Genomic DNA, 17,507 nt, shown 5'->3' on the forward strand with positions numbered 1-17,507 from the left:
CTAGGGATTTGGCAGTTTCATTTGGATTTCTCATCATCTAAACTGTGATGTTTTATATTGATGTGATTTATCTAAAATGTCCCTCCTCTCCTTTTAGTTCTCTCTGACACAGAACTCGCGGCCCAAAGTATTATCTTTATTTTTGCTGGCTACGAGACCACTAGCACTTCTCTTTCCTTCATTATATATGAATTGGCCACTCACCCTGATGTCCAGCAAAAGTTGCAGGAGGAGATTGATGCAACTTTCCCCAATAAGGTGAGTGATGATACCTGGAGAGAGAGGGGGAAGGTGAAGCCTTAGCAAGAATGCCTCCTCATCACTTCTTAGAATATATTTGCAAAAAGCATGAGCCTCACATCTTTAACCTGTGCTATTTAGGAAGGATCTAAAGCATACAAAACAAAGGGAAAAACATAGGTTATGTGTGGTACACACAGGAATATAGGTACTGTGGAAAAAATGCTGGTACTGGCATATCATACATTACAGTATGCCATGTAAAAATCACAGTACCTCAGTGGCATCTAACAGTAAGCATTTATTGCTCCAGTGTCTGCATAGTTAGTTATCTGTTGATATGGCTGGACTTCCTTGGTTCTGGGTGTTGGCTGATGTAGGCTGGCCTTGGCTATGCAGTTGGGGTGACTCAGCTCCACACGTGCTCCACATGTGTCTCATACTCCACATGTCTGCTTCTCAGGGCAATGGCAGATGGCACGAGCAGGAAGCCCAATCATGTGGGTGACTTTCAAATTTCTGCAAGCACCACACTTAGCCAACTTTCCACTGGTTCAAAGTGAGTCACCTGGCCAACCTGAGTCAGAATGGGAGGCACTACTGGGTTAATTGACAAAGGGCATGGACCCAGGAAGGACTGGAGAACTGGGACCATTAATTCAGTCTACCGCCCTCGGTACACTGCAGACTAGGAGGAGCCTTGTAACAACAAAGGGCTTAAAGTAGGAAACAGAGGACGTGAGTTTGAGTCCTGGCTGTGGTTTTAGACAAGTTTTATCACCTTTCAGAATCCTGAGTCCTTCAAATACAAGATAAGGATAGATTGTAGTGCCTACCTAAGTTAGAGATGATCTGTCTTCTCTGGTAAATCTCACATTGGGATTCTTTTGATGCAATAAGGTGAAAAGGTCACTAAGAGACAGGCTAGCTAAAGCATTGTGTTCTCCCCTTTTTATAATAATACTTACAATAACAACACTATTGGCTAACATTTGCTTCTTACGATATATGTCTATCTAAGTACTTTCTAGTTATAAATGAATCTAACCTTCATAAAATTCTGTATAAGTCAGGAGAAGCTAGGTTATGCCTCAGTAACAGGTTAGCCCTCAAATCTCAGTGGCTTTACAGAGCAGAGGTTTACTTCTAACCCACATCTACATGACAACATGGCTTGTTAGTGGAGGATGGGAGCGGGCAGCTCGGCTCCACAGCGTTACTCGGGGATACAGGCTAAGAGGCTCCACCTTCCTGTAGCTGCCTTATCTGGAGCATGAGGACTTCCTGTTGTCTGGGGAATAAGGGACTTGAACGTTGCTCACTGGCTTTTCAAATGATTTGTCCCCAAACTGACATAATCGCCTCAGTTCACAGCCCATTTGCAAAGCTGGTTTCCTGTAACTTCCAGTGGGCTGGGAAATACAGGGACTACGTGGATACTGGGTGAGCAGTGAGTGTCTCTGCCACACAAGCCTATGAAGTGTCAACTCTAATTATCTCCTTGTAACATTTCAGAAACCTGAGCGACAGAGAGATGAAATACTTTCACATACTAGTCGTGTACCTAGTGGTGAAAACGCCAACCTATGTGCCAAGGGTGTCTGTCTCCTGAGCCAACTCTTTTTTTTTTTTTTCTTTTTGCGGTACGCGGGACTCTCACTGTTGCGGCCTGTCCCGTTGCGGAGCACAGGCTCCGGACGCACAGGCTCAGCGGCCATGGCTCACGGGCCCAGCCTCTCCGCGGCATGTGGGATCTTCCTAGACTGGGGCACGAACCCGTGTCCCCTGCATCGGCAGGCGGACTCTCAACCACTGTGCCACCAGGGAAGCCCATCCTGAGCCAACTCTTACCCTCTACAATGTTACCCCTTAAATATAACCCCATGTGACAGCCACGTGTCACCCCCACTGGTCTCAGATCTCTGCCAAAAGTGGAATTCTTTGTGGTGTGAGGAGAGCTGGCCTCTGGGGCTGGAGTGGCTTGTTTAGACCTTCAGACCTTACAGTCACCCCTGAAGGGACAACAGGAGACTGTTCCAGCAACAGATGCTGTGGCTGAGGGTAGGGTTCTCATCCTCTTGTAACTTTCCCTGGATCTGAAATTGTGTTCCTTGTAGCACCCAATCTTGCTCTTTGTTTTTGTATTTGGTGTAGAAAGGAACTCGTTTCTCCCCAAATTATTTATAGAGTTTTCATATAATATAGTGCTTCCAAACTTTATATGTATAATGAAAAGAATTAGCAGTCAGGAGTTTTCAACTAAAAACGTTTATGTTGAGCAGGGGATTTGCTCTTTTATGCATTTCTTTCCTTGGTACAAACGTAGTGGCCTCACTTTCAAAAGGAAACAGTGACTTTGGCCTATTTCACTTAAGACTAAGGGTCATAGTCTATTGGTCACGTTTGTTCTCATGAGAAAGAAAATACACTAGACGATAACGTGCAGGATTTCAGGCCCTGTTTAGGGCCTTGTCCTAACATCTCCCATAGTCATAACTACGCTACACACCTCTGTGGGCCATTGAGCAGGTCAGAGCACATGATAGATATTAAAATGTCTATAAATGCTAAGGTCCTCTACCAATTTAAATTATTCCCTGGAGCTCCTAACATTTCAATAGGACTACACAGATGGAGTTGAAGGTTGATCCGAAATCTTAATTTATCAAAATCTCTTTTTCTCTTCCCAGGCGCCTCCCACCTACGAGGCTCTGGTACAGATGGAGTATCTTGACATGGTGTTGAATGAAACTCTCAGAATATTCCCAATTGCTGGTAGACTTGAGAGGGTCTGTAAGAAGGATGTGGAAGTCAATGGGGTGTTCATTCCCAAAGGGACAACAGTGGTGGTGCCACTCTTCGTTCTTCACAACGACCCAGAGCTCTGGCCAGAGCCTGAGGAGTTCCGTCCTGAAAGGTACAAGATCCTGAGGAAAGAACACCCACCCTGATCCTTTTTGGTGCTTGCATATTTTGACAACTCTTATTATAGTTGACAAGTGGGTGATCATGCAATAATTTATTTGTATATCTTTTTATTGTTGGAAGATTTTTCTCTTTAAGGGTGTTCATTATATGAGTCAAAATTATACAAAGTATAGACTAGAAAAAGAAAATTATAGCTGTCTACCTTCCTAATACCTTAAGATAGGCCTCATTAATAATGTCATATATATCCTTATGGACATTTTTCTATGCATATATAGATTTTAAAAACAGGATGGTATTATACTTTATTTGGTTTTGAACTTCTTACTTTATTTAACAGTAAAGTATAAACAACATTCTATGTGTATATGTTTGTATGCATATGCCATCATTTACCTAACCACTGTCTTTTTATTTCCTTTAAGCCTTTCTCTCTGCTCTCTCTTAGCTCTCTGAATTCACCCCATGTTCCCACATTCCATATTTTTAAACATTGGCTACATTTCCTCTAGCATTATTGTGAGAGTGCAGGCTGGGGACCTAGAGGTCTCATCCCTGATGGTTCAAGCAGCTTCACTGAGGACGGATGTGCACACAGGTGCCCTGGTTCTGTCTGTGGCTGCACACCTGGGTCAGGTCCCTTCTACCTCAGTATTTGGTGACTTTCCAAAGTGAAGTCATCTGTTCTCTACATGTCTGAGATTTCCTCCTTGGACGGGTCTTGAGCATCCTCTTCTGGGAATTCAGAGCCAAGATCTGGTTTGGGCACAGACTGGACCCTGGAAAGAGTTAATGCTCTCCCTTTTAGTGTATGGTAAGCAAAATTTGGAATGAACTTTTTAGGCCAGTAGCTGAGATCTAGACCTTTATTACACCGTATCAGCTCCCTGATGGCCAAGAGTTGTTTTGTTTGCCATGGTGTCCCGAGTGCTAGCACAATGGTGACACATAGCACTTATTGACAGAAGAGTCAGAGTGGACCAAGTCCTCTGTTTTCTGGGCCAGAGAACCTCTGCAGTTCTTCCAAGCTCAGTAGCTCCCTGTCCTGCAGCTTCACGAGCCTGGAACCAGAGACCACTCACTGTACTTCCCTTTGATTCATTCAGTCGTTAAGCAGAGAATAAATGCTCACCTGTGGGTCAGGGACTGGGCCAGGCAGTGAGAAATCCAAAGGTTAGGAAAAAAGCCCATTATGGAAAATGTTTAAAATATTCACAAGTATGTGTGATTTGACACATACACTGGAATACTTTATAGGCACAAGCCTATGAAATACTTTATTTAAGAAAAATTTTCAACATCTTTATTGGAGTATAATTGCTTTACAATGGTATGTTAGTTTCTGTTTTATAACAAAGTGAATCAGCTCTACGTATACACATATCCCCATATCTCCTCCCTCTTGCGTCTCCCTCCCATCCTCCCTATCCCACCCCTCTAGGTGGTCACAAAGCACCGAGCTGATCTCCCTGTGCTATGCGGCTGCTTCCCATTAGCTATCTATTTTACATTTGGTAGTGTGTATAAGTCCATGCCACTCTCTTACTTCATCCAAGCTTACCCTTCCCCCTCCCCGTGTCCTCAGGTCTATTTTCTACATCTGCGTCTTTATTCCTGTCCTGCCCCTAGGTTCTTCATAACCATTTTTTTTAAGATTCCATATATATGTGTTAGCATACGGTATTTGTTTTTCTCCTTCTGACTTACTTCACTCTGTATGACAGACTCTAGGTCCATCCACCTCACTACAAATAACTCAATTTCGTTTCTTTTTATGGCTGAGTAATATTCCATTGTATATATGTGCCACATCTTTTTTATCCATTCATCTATTGATGCATGCTTAGGTTGCTTCCATGTCCTGGATATTGTAAATAGAGCTGCAATGAACATTGTGGTACATGACTCTTTTTTTTTTTTTTTTTTTTTGCGGTATGCGGGCCTCTCACTGTTGTGGCCTCCCCCGTTGCGGAGCACAGGCTCCGGACGCGCAGGCCCAGCGGCCATGGCTCACGGGCCCAGCCGCTCCGCGGCATATGGGATCCTCCCAGACCGGGGCACGAACCCGTATCCCCTGCATCGGCAGGCGGACTCTCAACCACTGCGCCACCAGGGAGGCCCCATGACTCTTTTTGAATTATGGTTTTCTCAGGGTATATGCCCAGTAGTGGGATTGCTGGGTCATATGGGAGTTCTATTTGTAGTTTTTTAAGGAACGTCCATACTGTTCTCCATAGTGACTGTATCAATTTACATTCCCACCAGTAGCACAAGAGTGTTCCCTTTTCTCCACACCCTCTCCAGCATTTATTGTCTGTAGATTTTTTGATGATGGCCATTCTGACTGGTGTGAGGTGACACCTCATTGTAGTTTTGATTTGCATTTCTCTAATGATTAGTGACGTTGAGCATTCTTTCATGTGTTTGTTGGTAATCTGTATATGTTCTTTGGATAAATGTCTATTTAGATCTTCTGCTCATTTTTGGATTGGGTTGTTTGTTTTTTTGATATTGAGCTACATGAGCTGCTTGTAAATTTTGGAGATTAATCCTTTGTCAGTTGCTTCATTTGCAAATATTTTCTCCTTTTCTGAGGGTTGTCTTTTCATCTTGTTTATGGTTTCCTTTGCTGTGCAAAAGCTTTGAAGTTTCATTAGGTCCCATTTTTGATTTTTGTTTTTATTTCCATTTCTCTAGGAGGTGGGTCAAAAAGGGTCTTGCTGTGATTGATGTCATAGAGTGTTCTGCCTATGTTTTCCTCTAAGAGTTTGATAGTGTCTGGCCTTACATTTAGGTCTTTAATCCATTTTGAGTTTATTTTTGTGTATGGTGTTAGGGAGTGTTCTAATTTCATTCTTTTACATGTAGCTGTCCAGTTTTCCCAGCACCACTTATTGGAAAAGCTGTCTTTTCTCCATTGTATATCCATGCCTCCTTTGTCATAGATTAGTTGACCATAGGTGCGTAGGTTTATCTCTGGGCTTTCTATCCTGTTCCATTGATCTATATTTCTGTTTTTGTGCCAGTACCATACCGCCTTGATTACCGTAGCTTTGTAGTATAGAAGTCAGGGAGCCTGATTCCTCCAGCTCCGTTTGTCTTTCTCAAGATTGCTTTGGCTATTTAGGGTCTTTTGTATTTCCATACAAATTGTGAAAATTTTTGTTCTAGTTCTGTGAACAATGCCATTGGTAGTTTGATAGGGATTGCATTGAATCGGTAGATTGTTTTGGGTAGTAGAGTCATTTTCACAATGTTGATTCTACCAATCCAAGAACATGGTATATCTCTCCATCTTTAATTTCTTTCATCAGTGTCTTATAGTTTTCTACATACAGGTCTTTTGTCTCCTTAGGTAGGTTTATTCCTAGGTATTTTCTTCTTTTTGTTGCGATGGTAAATGGGAGTGTTTCCTTAATTTCTCTTTCAGATTTTTCATCATTAGTGTATAGGAATGCAAGAGATTTCTGTTCATTAATTTTGTATCCTGCTACTTTACCAAATTCATTGATTGGCTCTAGTAGTTTTCTGGTGGCATCTATAGGATTCTCTATGTATAGTATCATGTCATCTGCAAACAGTGACAGCTTTACTTCTTCTTTTCCGATTTGGACTCCTTTTATTTCTTTTTGTTCTCTGATTGCTGTGGCTAAAACTTCCAAAACTACATTGAATAATAGTGGTGAGAGTGGGCAACCTTGTCTTGTTCCTGATCTTAGTTGAAATGGTTGCAGTTTTTCACCATTGAGAACGATGTTGGCTGTGGGTTTGTCATATATGGCCTTTATTATGTTGAGGTAAGTTCTCTCTATGCCTACCTTCTGGAGGGTTTTTATCATAAACGGGTGTTGAATTTTGTCAAAAGCTTTTTCTGCATCTATTGAGATGATCATATGGTTTTTCTCCATCAATTTGTTAATATGGTGTATCACATTGATTGATTTGCATATATTGAAGAATCCTGGCATTCCTGAGATAAACCCCACTTGATCATGTGTGTGTGATACTTTTAATGTGCTATTGGATTCTGTTTGCTAGTATTTTGTTGAACATTTTTGCATCTATGTTCATCAGTGATATTGGCCTATAGTTTTCTTTCTTTGTGAAATCTTTGTCTGGTTTTGGTATCAGGGTGATGGTGGCCTTGTAGAATGAGTTTGGGAGTCAACCTCCCTCTGCTATATTTTGGAAGAGTTTGAGAAGGATAGGTATTAACTCTTCTCTAAATGTTTGATAGAATTCACCTGTGAAGCCATCTGGTCCTGGGCTTGTTTGTTGGAAGATTTTTAATCACAGTCTCAATTTCAGTGCTTGTGATTGGTATGTTTATATTTTCTATTTCTTCCTGGTTCAGTCTCGGAAAGTTGTGCTTTTCTAAGAATTTGTCCATTTATTCCAGGTTGTCTGTTTTATTGGCATATAGTTGCTTGTAGTAATCTCTCACGATCCTTTGTATTTCTGCAGTGTCAGTTGTTACTTCTCCTTTTTCATTTCTAATTCTATTGATTTGAGTCTTCTCCCTTTTTTTCTTGATGAATCTGGCTAATGGTTTATCAATTTTATCTTCTCAAAGAACCAGCTTTTAGTTTTATTGGTCTTTGCTATTGTTTCCTTCAGCTCTTTTTCATTTATTTCTGATCAGATCTTTATGATTTCTTTCCTTCTGCTAACTTTGGGGTTTTTTGTTCTTCTTTCTCTAATTGCTTTAGGTGTAAGGTTAGGTTGTTTATTCGAGATGTTTCTTGTTTCTTGAGGTAGGCTTGTATAGCTATAAACTTCCCTCTTAGAGCTGCTTTTGCTGCATCCCATAGGTTTTGGGTCATCGTGTTTTCTTTTTTTTTTTTTGGATTGGAAAACTTAATATTGTTTATTTTTTATTAGTTTCTGCTTTATAACAAAGTGAATCAGTCATACATATACATCTGTTCCCACATCCCTTCCCTCATGCATCTCCCTCCCTCCCACCCTCCCCATCCCACCCCTCCAGGCGGTCACAAAGCACCGAGCTGATCTCCCTGTGCTCTGCGGCTGCTTCCCACTATCTATCTACCTTACGTTTGGTAGTGTATATATGTCCATGCCTCTCTTTCGCTTTTTCACAGCTTACCCTTCCCCCTCCCCATATCCTCAAGTCCATTCTCAAGTAGGTCTGTGTCTTTATTCCCGTTTTACCCCTAGGTTCTTCATGACATTTTTTTAAATTCCATATATATGTGTTAGCATACGGTATTTGTCTTTCTCTTTCTGACTTACTTCACTCTGTATGACAGACTCTAGGTTTCATTTTCATTTGTTTCTAGGTATTTTTTGATTTCCTCTTTGATTTGTTCTGTGATCTCTTGGTTAGTAAGTAGTGTATTGTTTATCCTCCATGTATTTGTAATTTCTACAGATATTTTCCTGTAATTGATATCTAGTCTCATAGTGTTTTGGTCAGAAAAGATACCTGATACAATTTCAATTTTCTTAAATTTACCAAGGCTTGATTTGTGACCCAAGATATGATCTATCCTGGAGAATGTTCCATGAGCACTTGAGAAGAAAGTGTATTCTGTTGTTTTGGGATGGAATGTCCTATAAATATCAATTAAGTCCATTTTGCTTAATGTATCATTTAAAGCTTGTGTTTCCTTATTTATTTTCATTTTGGATGATCTGTCCATTGGTGAAAGTGGGGTGTTTAAGTCCCCTACTCTGATTGTGTTACTGTCGATTTCCCCTTTTGTGGCTGTTAGCATTTGCCTTATGTATTGAGGTGCTCCTATGTTGGGTGCATAAATATTTACAATTGTTATATCTTCCTCTTGGATTGATCCCTTGATCATTATGTAGTGTCCTTCTTTGTCTCTTATTATAGTCTTTATTTTAAAGTCTATTTTGTCTAATATGAGAATTGCTACTCCAGATTTCTTTTGGTTTCCAGTTGCATGGAATATCTTTTTCCATCCCCTCACTTTCAGTCTGTATGTGTCCCTAGGTCTGAAATGGGTCCCTTGTAGACAGCATATATATGGTTCTTGTTTTTGTATCCATTCAACCAGTTTGTGTCTTTTGGTTGGAACATTTAATCCATTTACATTTAAGGTAATTATCAATATGTATGTTCCTATTACCATTTTCTTAATTGTTTTGGGTTTGTTATTGTAGGTCTTTTCCTTCTGTTGTGTTTCCTGCCTGGAGAAGTTACTTTAGCATTTGTTGTAAAGCTGGTTTGGTGGTGCTGAATTCTCTTAGCTTTTGCTTGTCTGTAAAGGTTTTAATTTCTCCATCGAATCTGTATGAGATCCTTGCTGGGTAGAGTAATCTTGGTTGTAGGTTTTTCCCTTTCATCACTTTAAATATGTCCTGCCACTCCCTTCTGGTTTGTAGAGTTTCTGCTGAAAGATCAACTGTTAACCTTATGGTGATTCCCTTGTATGTTATTTGTTGTGTTTCCCTTGCTGCTTTTAATATTTTTTCTTTGTATTTAATATTTGATAGTTTGATTAATATATGTCTTGATGTGTTTCTCCTTGGATTTATCCTATATGGGACTCTCTGCGCTTCCTGGACTTGATTAAGTATTTCCTTTCCCATATTAGGGAAGTTTTCGACTATAATCTCTTCAAATATTTTTTCAGTCCCTTTCTTTTTCTCTTCTTCTTCTGGGACCCCTATAATTCGAATGTTGGTGTGTTTAATGTTGTCCCAGAGGTCTCTGAGACTGTCCTCAATTCTTTTCATTCTTTTTTCTTTATTCTGCTCTGCATTAGTTATTTCCACTATTTTATCTTCCAGGTCACTTATCTGTTCTTCTGCCTCAGTTATTCTGCTATTGATTCCTTCTAGAGAATCTTTAATTTCATTTATTGTGTTGTTCATCATTGTTTGTTTGCTCTTTAGGTCTTCTAGGTCCTTGTTAAACATTTCTTGTATTTTCTCCATTCTATTTCCACGATTTTGCATCATCTTTACTGTCATTACTCGAATTATGTTTCAGGTAGACTGCCTATTTCCTCTTCATTTGTTTGGTCTGGTGGGTTTTTACCTTGCTCCTTCATCTGCTGTGTGTTTCTCTGTCTTCTCATTTTGCTTAACTTACTGTGATTGGGATCTCCTTTTTGTAGGCTGCAGGTTCATAGTTCCCATTGTTTTTGGTGTCTGCCCCCAGTGGCTATGGTTGGTTCAGTGGGTTGTGTAGGCTTCCTCGTGGAGGGGACTAGTGCCTGTGTTCTGGTGGATGAGGCTGGATCTTGTCTTTCTGGTGAGCAGGACTGCGTCTGGTGGTGTGTTTTGGGGTGTCTGTGACCTTAGTATGATTTTAGGCAGCCTCTCTGCTAATGGGTGGGGTTGTGTTCCTGTTTTGTTAGTTGTTTGGCATAGGGTGTCCAGCACTGTAGCTTTCTGGTCATTGAGTGGAGCTTGGTCTTAGCGTTGAGATGGAGATCTCTGGGAGAGCTTTCAGCGTTTGATATTACGTGGAGCCGGGAGGTCTCTGGTAGACCAGTGTCCTGAACTTGGCCCATCCACCTCAGAGGCACAGGCCTGACACCTGGCCAGAGCACCAAGACCCTGTCAGCCACACGGAATTATCAAGATAGTGGTCACTGGCAAGTGAAACCACAAGAGAAGAGGCCCGTGCTGTGCCTGGTCCTGCTGAGCAATTTTCAGACTTCAGCTCATTCTGGCAAGAGGGCGACTGGATCAGTGAGGCAGGGTGGGGTCCATGAGGCGGGCGGCGCTCAGCTGGTACGCGGTCGAAGCCCTCGGGGAAGGCCGACATCGGCCCAGCCTCTGGCCTCCTGTAGCTGGGGCCTCTTTGCGGTCTCCTTCCCGGCGTCAGCTCGCTCTCACTCCTGCTTTGGCGGCTGTGCCTTTACCCTGAGCTTCTTCACTAGGCGAGCGCTCCCTGAGGTGATGCACAAAAAGCACAGGCCTAGCTGAAGCATGAGAAACAGGGGTGGAACCACCTGAAATACTTTCAGTGTACCTGTATGTGCACATTCCCTGCTTAACAACCATCAGCCCACGTCTCTGTCCCATTCACATGCCACTGCTGCCCTTCTCCATGTTATTTTAAGCCACAGTGTCTGTAAATATTACAAAATGTTTTGAAAAATAGGGCCTCTTTAAAATATACATAACTGCAATGCCATTATCACTTTCCCCAAATATACATTTTTTCCTTGACATATTCAAATATCGAGGAGTCAAGTTTGAATAGAACAGAGGTCTAACCATCAAGGAATTTATAGGCTAGTGGAACAGATAGACAAGGAAATCAGTGGTTATTCTGGAGTAGAGTCATATGCCCATGTACATATTCTGACCTAAGCATCCCCTGTGTGGGGGAGAGAGAGAGACAGACAGAGAATGACACAAAGGAATTGGAAGGGATAGGAGAGGAAAACAATTGAAAAATAACAATTTAAATACTCAGAGACGTTTCCCCAGCTTCCTTCCCCCATGAGCACATGACCTACATAAGTGTGCGTGGAGATGGGAACCCATGTTTCCTTCAGCCAGTCTCATTTCCTAACTGCCATTCAGAGTGTGAACATCTCACCACCCTGAATGTAATTTTAGTGTTTAAAGGTAAATTTTCTTTAAACAGCATTTATCTCACCCCTGTAGAGTCAGGGGAATGGGAAGGATCCATTCTCACACAAAATAACCACAGCAGGATTCAATGACTAGACCACACAGGTATCTCTTATGCTACTGGTCCAAGAGTTAAGTTAAAACCTCAGATCTGGAGCTCTTGTGGTTTTTCTGTTTCATTAACTTTTTTCATCTACTTTTATGGTTATAGGTTCAGTAAGAAGAACAAGGACAGCATAAATCCTTACACATACCTGCCTTTTGGAATTGGACCCCGAAACTGCATTGGCATGAGATTTGTTATCATGAACATGAAACTTGCTCTCGTCAGAATCCTGCAGAACTTCTCCTTCAAACCTTGTAAAGAAACACAGGTCAGTAGTTAATTTTCTGCATGAATAACATTTTATTGGGAGTTTTTTTTTTAACTGATGGGTCTCTATATACCTAAGCATGTTATCAATTCAAAGAATAATTTATTCTATTAGCCAGAGAATCTGTTTGGAGCCATCTGAAATCTTTCATTGTCAATCATCCATGGAGGGCTAAGTCTGTGGCTTTATAAAGCCCCAACTATAAAGATCATCTAGAGTCAATGCAGTTAGCATGAGATGATTATACACGGTGTGTTGAACTTCAGAAACATCTTAAATTTGGTTTCAAGTCCACTGGAATGAAGGGAAGTGTGTGCACAGTCATGAGAGCACACGCTGAAAAGTCATGGCTCTCCAGTGATGCCCTTCTCCACCAGAACTTACAGCAGCTCTCCTGACCTGGTTCTCAGCCTCTGCTTGTATAATGAAATTGACGGGGAGCTTTAAAAAAGCCCTGACGCCTAAGTCATCTCAGACTTTCTAAAATAATTCACCCGGAGTGTGGCATTCAAAGCGGCCCCACTGATTCTCCTGTGTAGCCACAGTGAGAACCCCTGCTGGAAAGCATTTCTGCCAGATGTGAAGGACTCCCACAGCCCCCTCACCTTCCAGGGGTCCTGCTGCCATCAAGATGGGCTCCCTTTACCTTCTAATAATAACTCTATGTGTTCTCTTCCCCGCCCCCATTCTGTTCTTCCCCCTTCAAGTTCTAGTTCAACCCCAAGCCCTTCCATGGAGCCTTCCCCACCCAGTCCACAGCCCACTCTCCCCTCTGCTCTGTTATCAGTTACCACAGGCTGGCATCATGGATCCTACCACCTAACTTAACACTTTGCCATGGAACCATCCAGTTTGGTTCTTACGTTTTCTTTGCCCCTAAGAATACCCTTAACTCTAGCTTCTCATTTTATTCCTTTAATAAACTCCCAGTGCTGCCTTGCAGTCATCCGGTAAATGCTTGAAGAGTGACTTTCAGTTGATTTAGAGTTCTGGGACACAAATTATGTTCAGTTTGAACTTTTAAAATATAAAAAAAATGACATGTAGGGCTTCCCTGGTGGCGCAGTGGTTGGGAGTCCGCCTGCCAGTGCAGGGGACGCGAATTCGTGCCCCGGTCCGGGAGGATCCCACGTGCCGCGGGGCGGCTGGGTCCGTGAGCCATGGCCGCTGAGCCTGCGTGTCCGGAGCCTGTGCTCCACGACGGGAGAGGCCACAGCGGTGAGAGGCCCGTGTACCGCAAAAAAAAAAAAAAAAAAATGACATGTAAGTTCATGCTTAGTGTGTGTGTGTGTCTATTTGTCTGCAGGGGAAATATATGTATGTCATATGAAATTTTAAAATACAAGGTGTTACATATATAGAAAGATCTGGAATCTCTCCTCTGAGGAGCACAAAGAACAGTTGCCGTTGTTCATTCATATCAAGCACGGCCCTGTAATAAGGCTTTTTTCTAGGAGTCACACATTTAGTAAGCAGCTACCCCACTTGAGTAGGCTTTCTCAGGGAAGAGGAGGATAGAGACGGTTTCCATTTTACTTGTGGGCGTCTGTGTGTCCATAGTGTAGGTGTGTACAGACAGGGGACTTAGCCCTGAGAGAAAGAGGGCTTCTGGCACACCTGGGAAGGGCAGATGCTCCCTGAAGCTCCACCCAGGCATCCACAGGCTGGGGCTTCTCTCCTCCATGACAATTTGCTTGCCCTTCAGTCAACTGAGATTAGGAGGTCACTGTTGGTTCCCCCAACTCTGAAGGAGCAACTGGGTGAAAAGGGGCTAAAAGTCTCAGACCAAACACTGTGACCATCAGAAGTTCACCATTTGCGCTACACTTGGAGCCAGGAGGTGTTAAGAAACAGACATAATGCTTCACAACGACCTCTTCCCATCATGAAACTGGGTGGATTCTACTGGGAGAGGTGATTGGAAGCTTTAGAAGTTGAGGAATGTGCTTACAATTAAAATTGTAATACCTACGCAGGATTACCTTGTAAGTTCCAACATACACAAAATTACCTCTATATCCTTTTCCGAGAAATTTTGCCATAATGCCTAAGAATCTGATATGTTTTTTGTTTGTTTGTTTTGCGGTACGCGGGCCTCTCACTGCCGCAGCCCCTCCCGCCGCGGAGCACAGGCTCCGGATGCGCAGGCCCAGCGGCCATGGCTCATGGGCCCAGCTGCTCCGCGGCACGTGGGATCCTCCCGGACCAGGGCACGAACCCGCTTCCCCTGCATCGGCAGGCGGACTCTCAACCACTGCGCCACCAGGGATCCCCTCTGATATGTTTTTAAAACAGTATTTTTGCTTAAAATTTAAATCAATAAAGAACACAGGCCAACCTGATTTTGTATCAAGCCTGGTACAGAATAGGTGCTCAATAGATATTTTGCTGAATGAATGATGGATGAATTCTTTCACTATCCCTCTTGACACAGCTTATAGAATAAATATAAAGAATCAAAGATAGGTAGGGAAAATTGAATGGAGGTGTGCAAAAGGTACAAACTTCCAGTTATAAATAAGTACTAGGGCTATAATGCAAAACATGATGACTATTGTTAATATTTCTATATGGTATAAGAGAGTAGGTCCTAAGAGTTCTCACAAAGGGAAACTAATATTTCTTTCTCTTTTCCTTTCCTATCTATATGGGATGATGAATGTTAACAAAACTGTGGTAATAATTTTATGATATATGTAAGTCAAATCATTATGCTGTACACCTTAAATTTATGCACTGCTGTAAGTCAACTATATTGCAATAAAAATGGAAGTTAAATTCTGATAGGACATGAAAAGGGAATACCGTGAACAACTGTTTTCCCATATGTTTTATAATATATGTTAAATAGACCAATTCTCTGAAAGACACAAACTATTAACATTCAATCAAGAGAATATAGACATCCTGGCTGTCCCTATATCTGTCCCTCTATCTATCAAACATATTGAATCGGTAGTTTAAAAAAATCAAATATACATGATGCTAAAAGTAGCTTTTACATGTTTGTAAAGCATTATTGTCCATAATGTATCTCGTCTACTTTGCTTTTTTTTTTGTTGATGGGGCTCCATTAATCGGTTCTCATGTGTTTGTTTAAATGTTGCAGATCCCCCTGAAATTTCTCACTCAAGGACTTACACAATTGGAAAAACCTGTTGTTCTAAAGGTTGTGTCAAGAGATGCAAACATAAGTGGAGCCTGACTTTCTCGAAGGACATGGGCTTTGATCTTCAAGGAAGCTGTATCACCTGAGACTTTATTTACTTTGTGATAAAACCATTAAATGAAGATAGGCTTCACCTACTGCCCTTGATGGATGATTAGGTATTCTGCCCAATCATTTAGCTTTCTCACTGTCTATGTGGAGTGTTATATATTGCGTCATATAAAGGAGGTGACAAGTAAGTGCCGGATACTCAACTTCATGGGTTCTCCTAGGACCATCTCCATCCACCTGCAGTTAGTACCATCTACTCCTCCTGAGCACTGATCAGAATGAAAATTTCTCACAAACTCTAATGAAAATAAGAATGATTGTGGTGACTGAAGTAGTGACATTTATGTCACAGATTTTATTTTGAATATTCTAAATTAAATATTACATTGAGCAAGTCAATAAATATCTCTTTACAAAGTATTATCTGATGCCTTTGTGCACATTAGGGGGAATGTATACAGCAGAATCAGAGAGACTCAGGGACTAAATGCTTTTGACCATCACAATCCCTGGTGGGTGGGGCCTTTTAAAAACTACAGGTTGACATATTAAATAGGTAAGAGTTCATTGACTGTGACTTTGCCCAGTGCTTAGAAATCTGCCTTTTAAATCTACCTTTATAGTTTAAATCTACCTTTTTTGGAGCACATATGTCTTGTTTCTTTCTTTTTAAAAATTTATTTATTTATTTATTTATTTATTTTTGGTTGCGTTCGATCTTTGCTGCATGCGGGCTTTCTCTAGTAGTGGCGAGCGGGGGCTACTCTTCACTGCAGTGCACAGGCTTCTCATTGCGTTGGCTTCTCTTGTTGCAGAGCACGGGCTCTAGGTGCACGGGCTTCAGTAGTTGCAGAATGCGGGCTCAGTAGTTGCAGAATGCAGGCTCAGTAGTTGTGGCACACGGGCTTAGTTGCTCCATGTCATGTGGGATCTTCCCGGACCCAGGGCTCGAACCCGCAGACCCTGCATTGGCAGGCGGGTTCTTAACCACTGCGCCACCAGGGAAGTCCCGGAGCATGTATGTTTTCATACCTCTTTGTATTCCATCCTTGACTCCCAACTGTCTTAATGCAATGAACATGGAATAAAGGTGGCTGATTGGTCAGTTGATTGGGCAGAAAGGCTACAAGCACTGGTCAGTTTCATTTGGTATCAGAAGCGGTCCAGGGCTCTTCCTTTCCCTTTTCTGCCCCTTCCCTCCCTTTTCCTTCCCCTGCCTTGCCCTCCTGGATAATCCAGCCCTAAACCAGTAAGTGGGACACAGAACGTGGGCAGCCTCACACTGCAGGGCAGGAACAGAGAAGGGGGCACAGTGACTCCAAGTCAGAGACAAAGTAGGGAATAGAGGGTATCCACAGGGATGGCAGCCGGCATGGGTGTGGGAACCCAAAATACCCACTCATAGGGGTGGCCTGTAACAGCATCCAGAGCCTAAATAGGGTGTGGAGAACCAAAGTAGGGTAAGGGGAGGGGGTATCATGAGTGGAAAGGGATGGAACATGGATTCGGGTACATAAAGGAGGGGTGATCAAGTAAGTAAATATATAAAGGATGGTGGAAGGCAGAATTCTCACTGTTGGAGAAGAGAGTCACTGATTCAGAGAGGGAGAAAACCAGAATAAACCCTGTGGAGTCAGCGATTGAAACGGAATGTATCAGTGTAAATCCATGCTTTTCTTTTTTAACTTTTTATTTTATATTGGAGTATAGCTGATCAACGATGTTGTGAGGGCTTCCCTGGTGATGCAGTGGTTAAGAATCCATCTGCCAATGCAGGGGACATGGGTTCGAGCCCTGGTCCGGGAAGATCCCACATGCCACAGGACAACTAAGCCTGTGTGCCACAACTACTGAGCCTGCGCTCTAGAGCCCACAAGCCACAACTACTGAAGCCCGTGCACCTAGACCCCGTGCTCTGCAACAAGAGAAGCCACCACAATGAGAAGCCCACACATGGCAACAAAGAGTAGCCCCCGCTCGCCACAACTAGAGAAAGCCCACGCAGCAACGAAGACCCAACGCAGCCAAAAATAAAAAAAAAATAATAATTAAGTAAATAAATTTATAAAAACAAAACAAAACAATGTTGTGATAGTTTCAGGTGCACAGCAAAGGGACTCAGCCATATATATAATGTATCCATTCTCCCCCAAACTCCCCTCCCA

General features: G+C 42.2%; 1 protein-coding gene across 1 annotated transcript in view; it reads left to right on the top strand.

The window, feature by feature from the left end:
- The window catches only part of LOC309817275 (cytochrome P450 3A28-like), a 43,721-nt gene extending 27,525 nt beyond the window's left edge, over positions 1–16,196 (top strand). Inside the window, exons 10-13 of the mRNA XM_082645438.1 lie at positions 98–258; positions 2,931–3,157; positions 11,960–12,122; positions 15,232–16,196. Of these exons, the coding sequence (XP_082501564.1) occupies positions 98–258; positions 2,931–3,157; positions 11,960–12,122; positions 15,232–15,327 (647 nt within the window). The 3' untranslated portion in view covers positions 15,328–16,196. The remainder of the gene's footprint in view (positions 1–97; positions 259–2,930; positions 3,158–11,959; positions 12,123–15,231) is intronic.
- The last annotated feature ends 1,311 nt before the right edge of the window (positions 16,197–17,507 follow it).

This window comes from Mesoplodon mirus (assembly GCF_964341445.2).
Source record: "Mesoplodon mirus genome assembly, chromosome: 15".
NCBI classification, from domain to species: Eukaryota; Metazoa; Chordata; class Mammalia; order Artiodactyla; family Ziphiidae; genus Mesoplodon; species Mesoplodon mirus.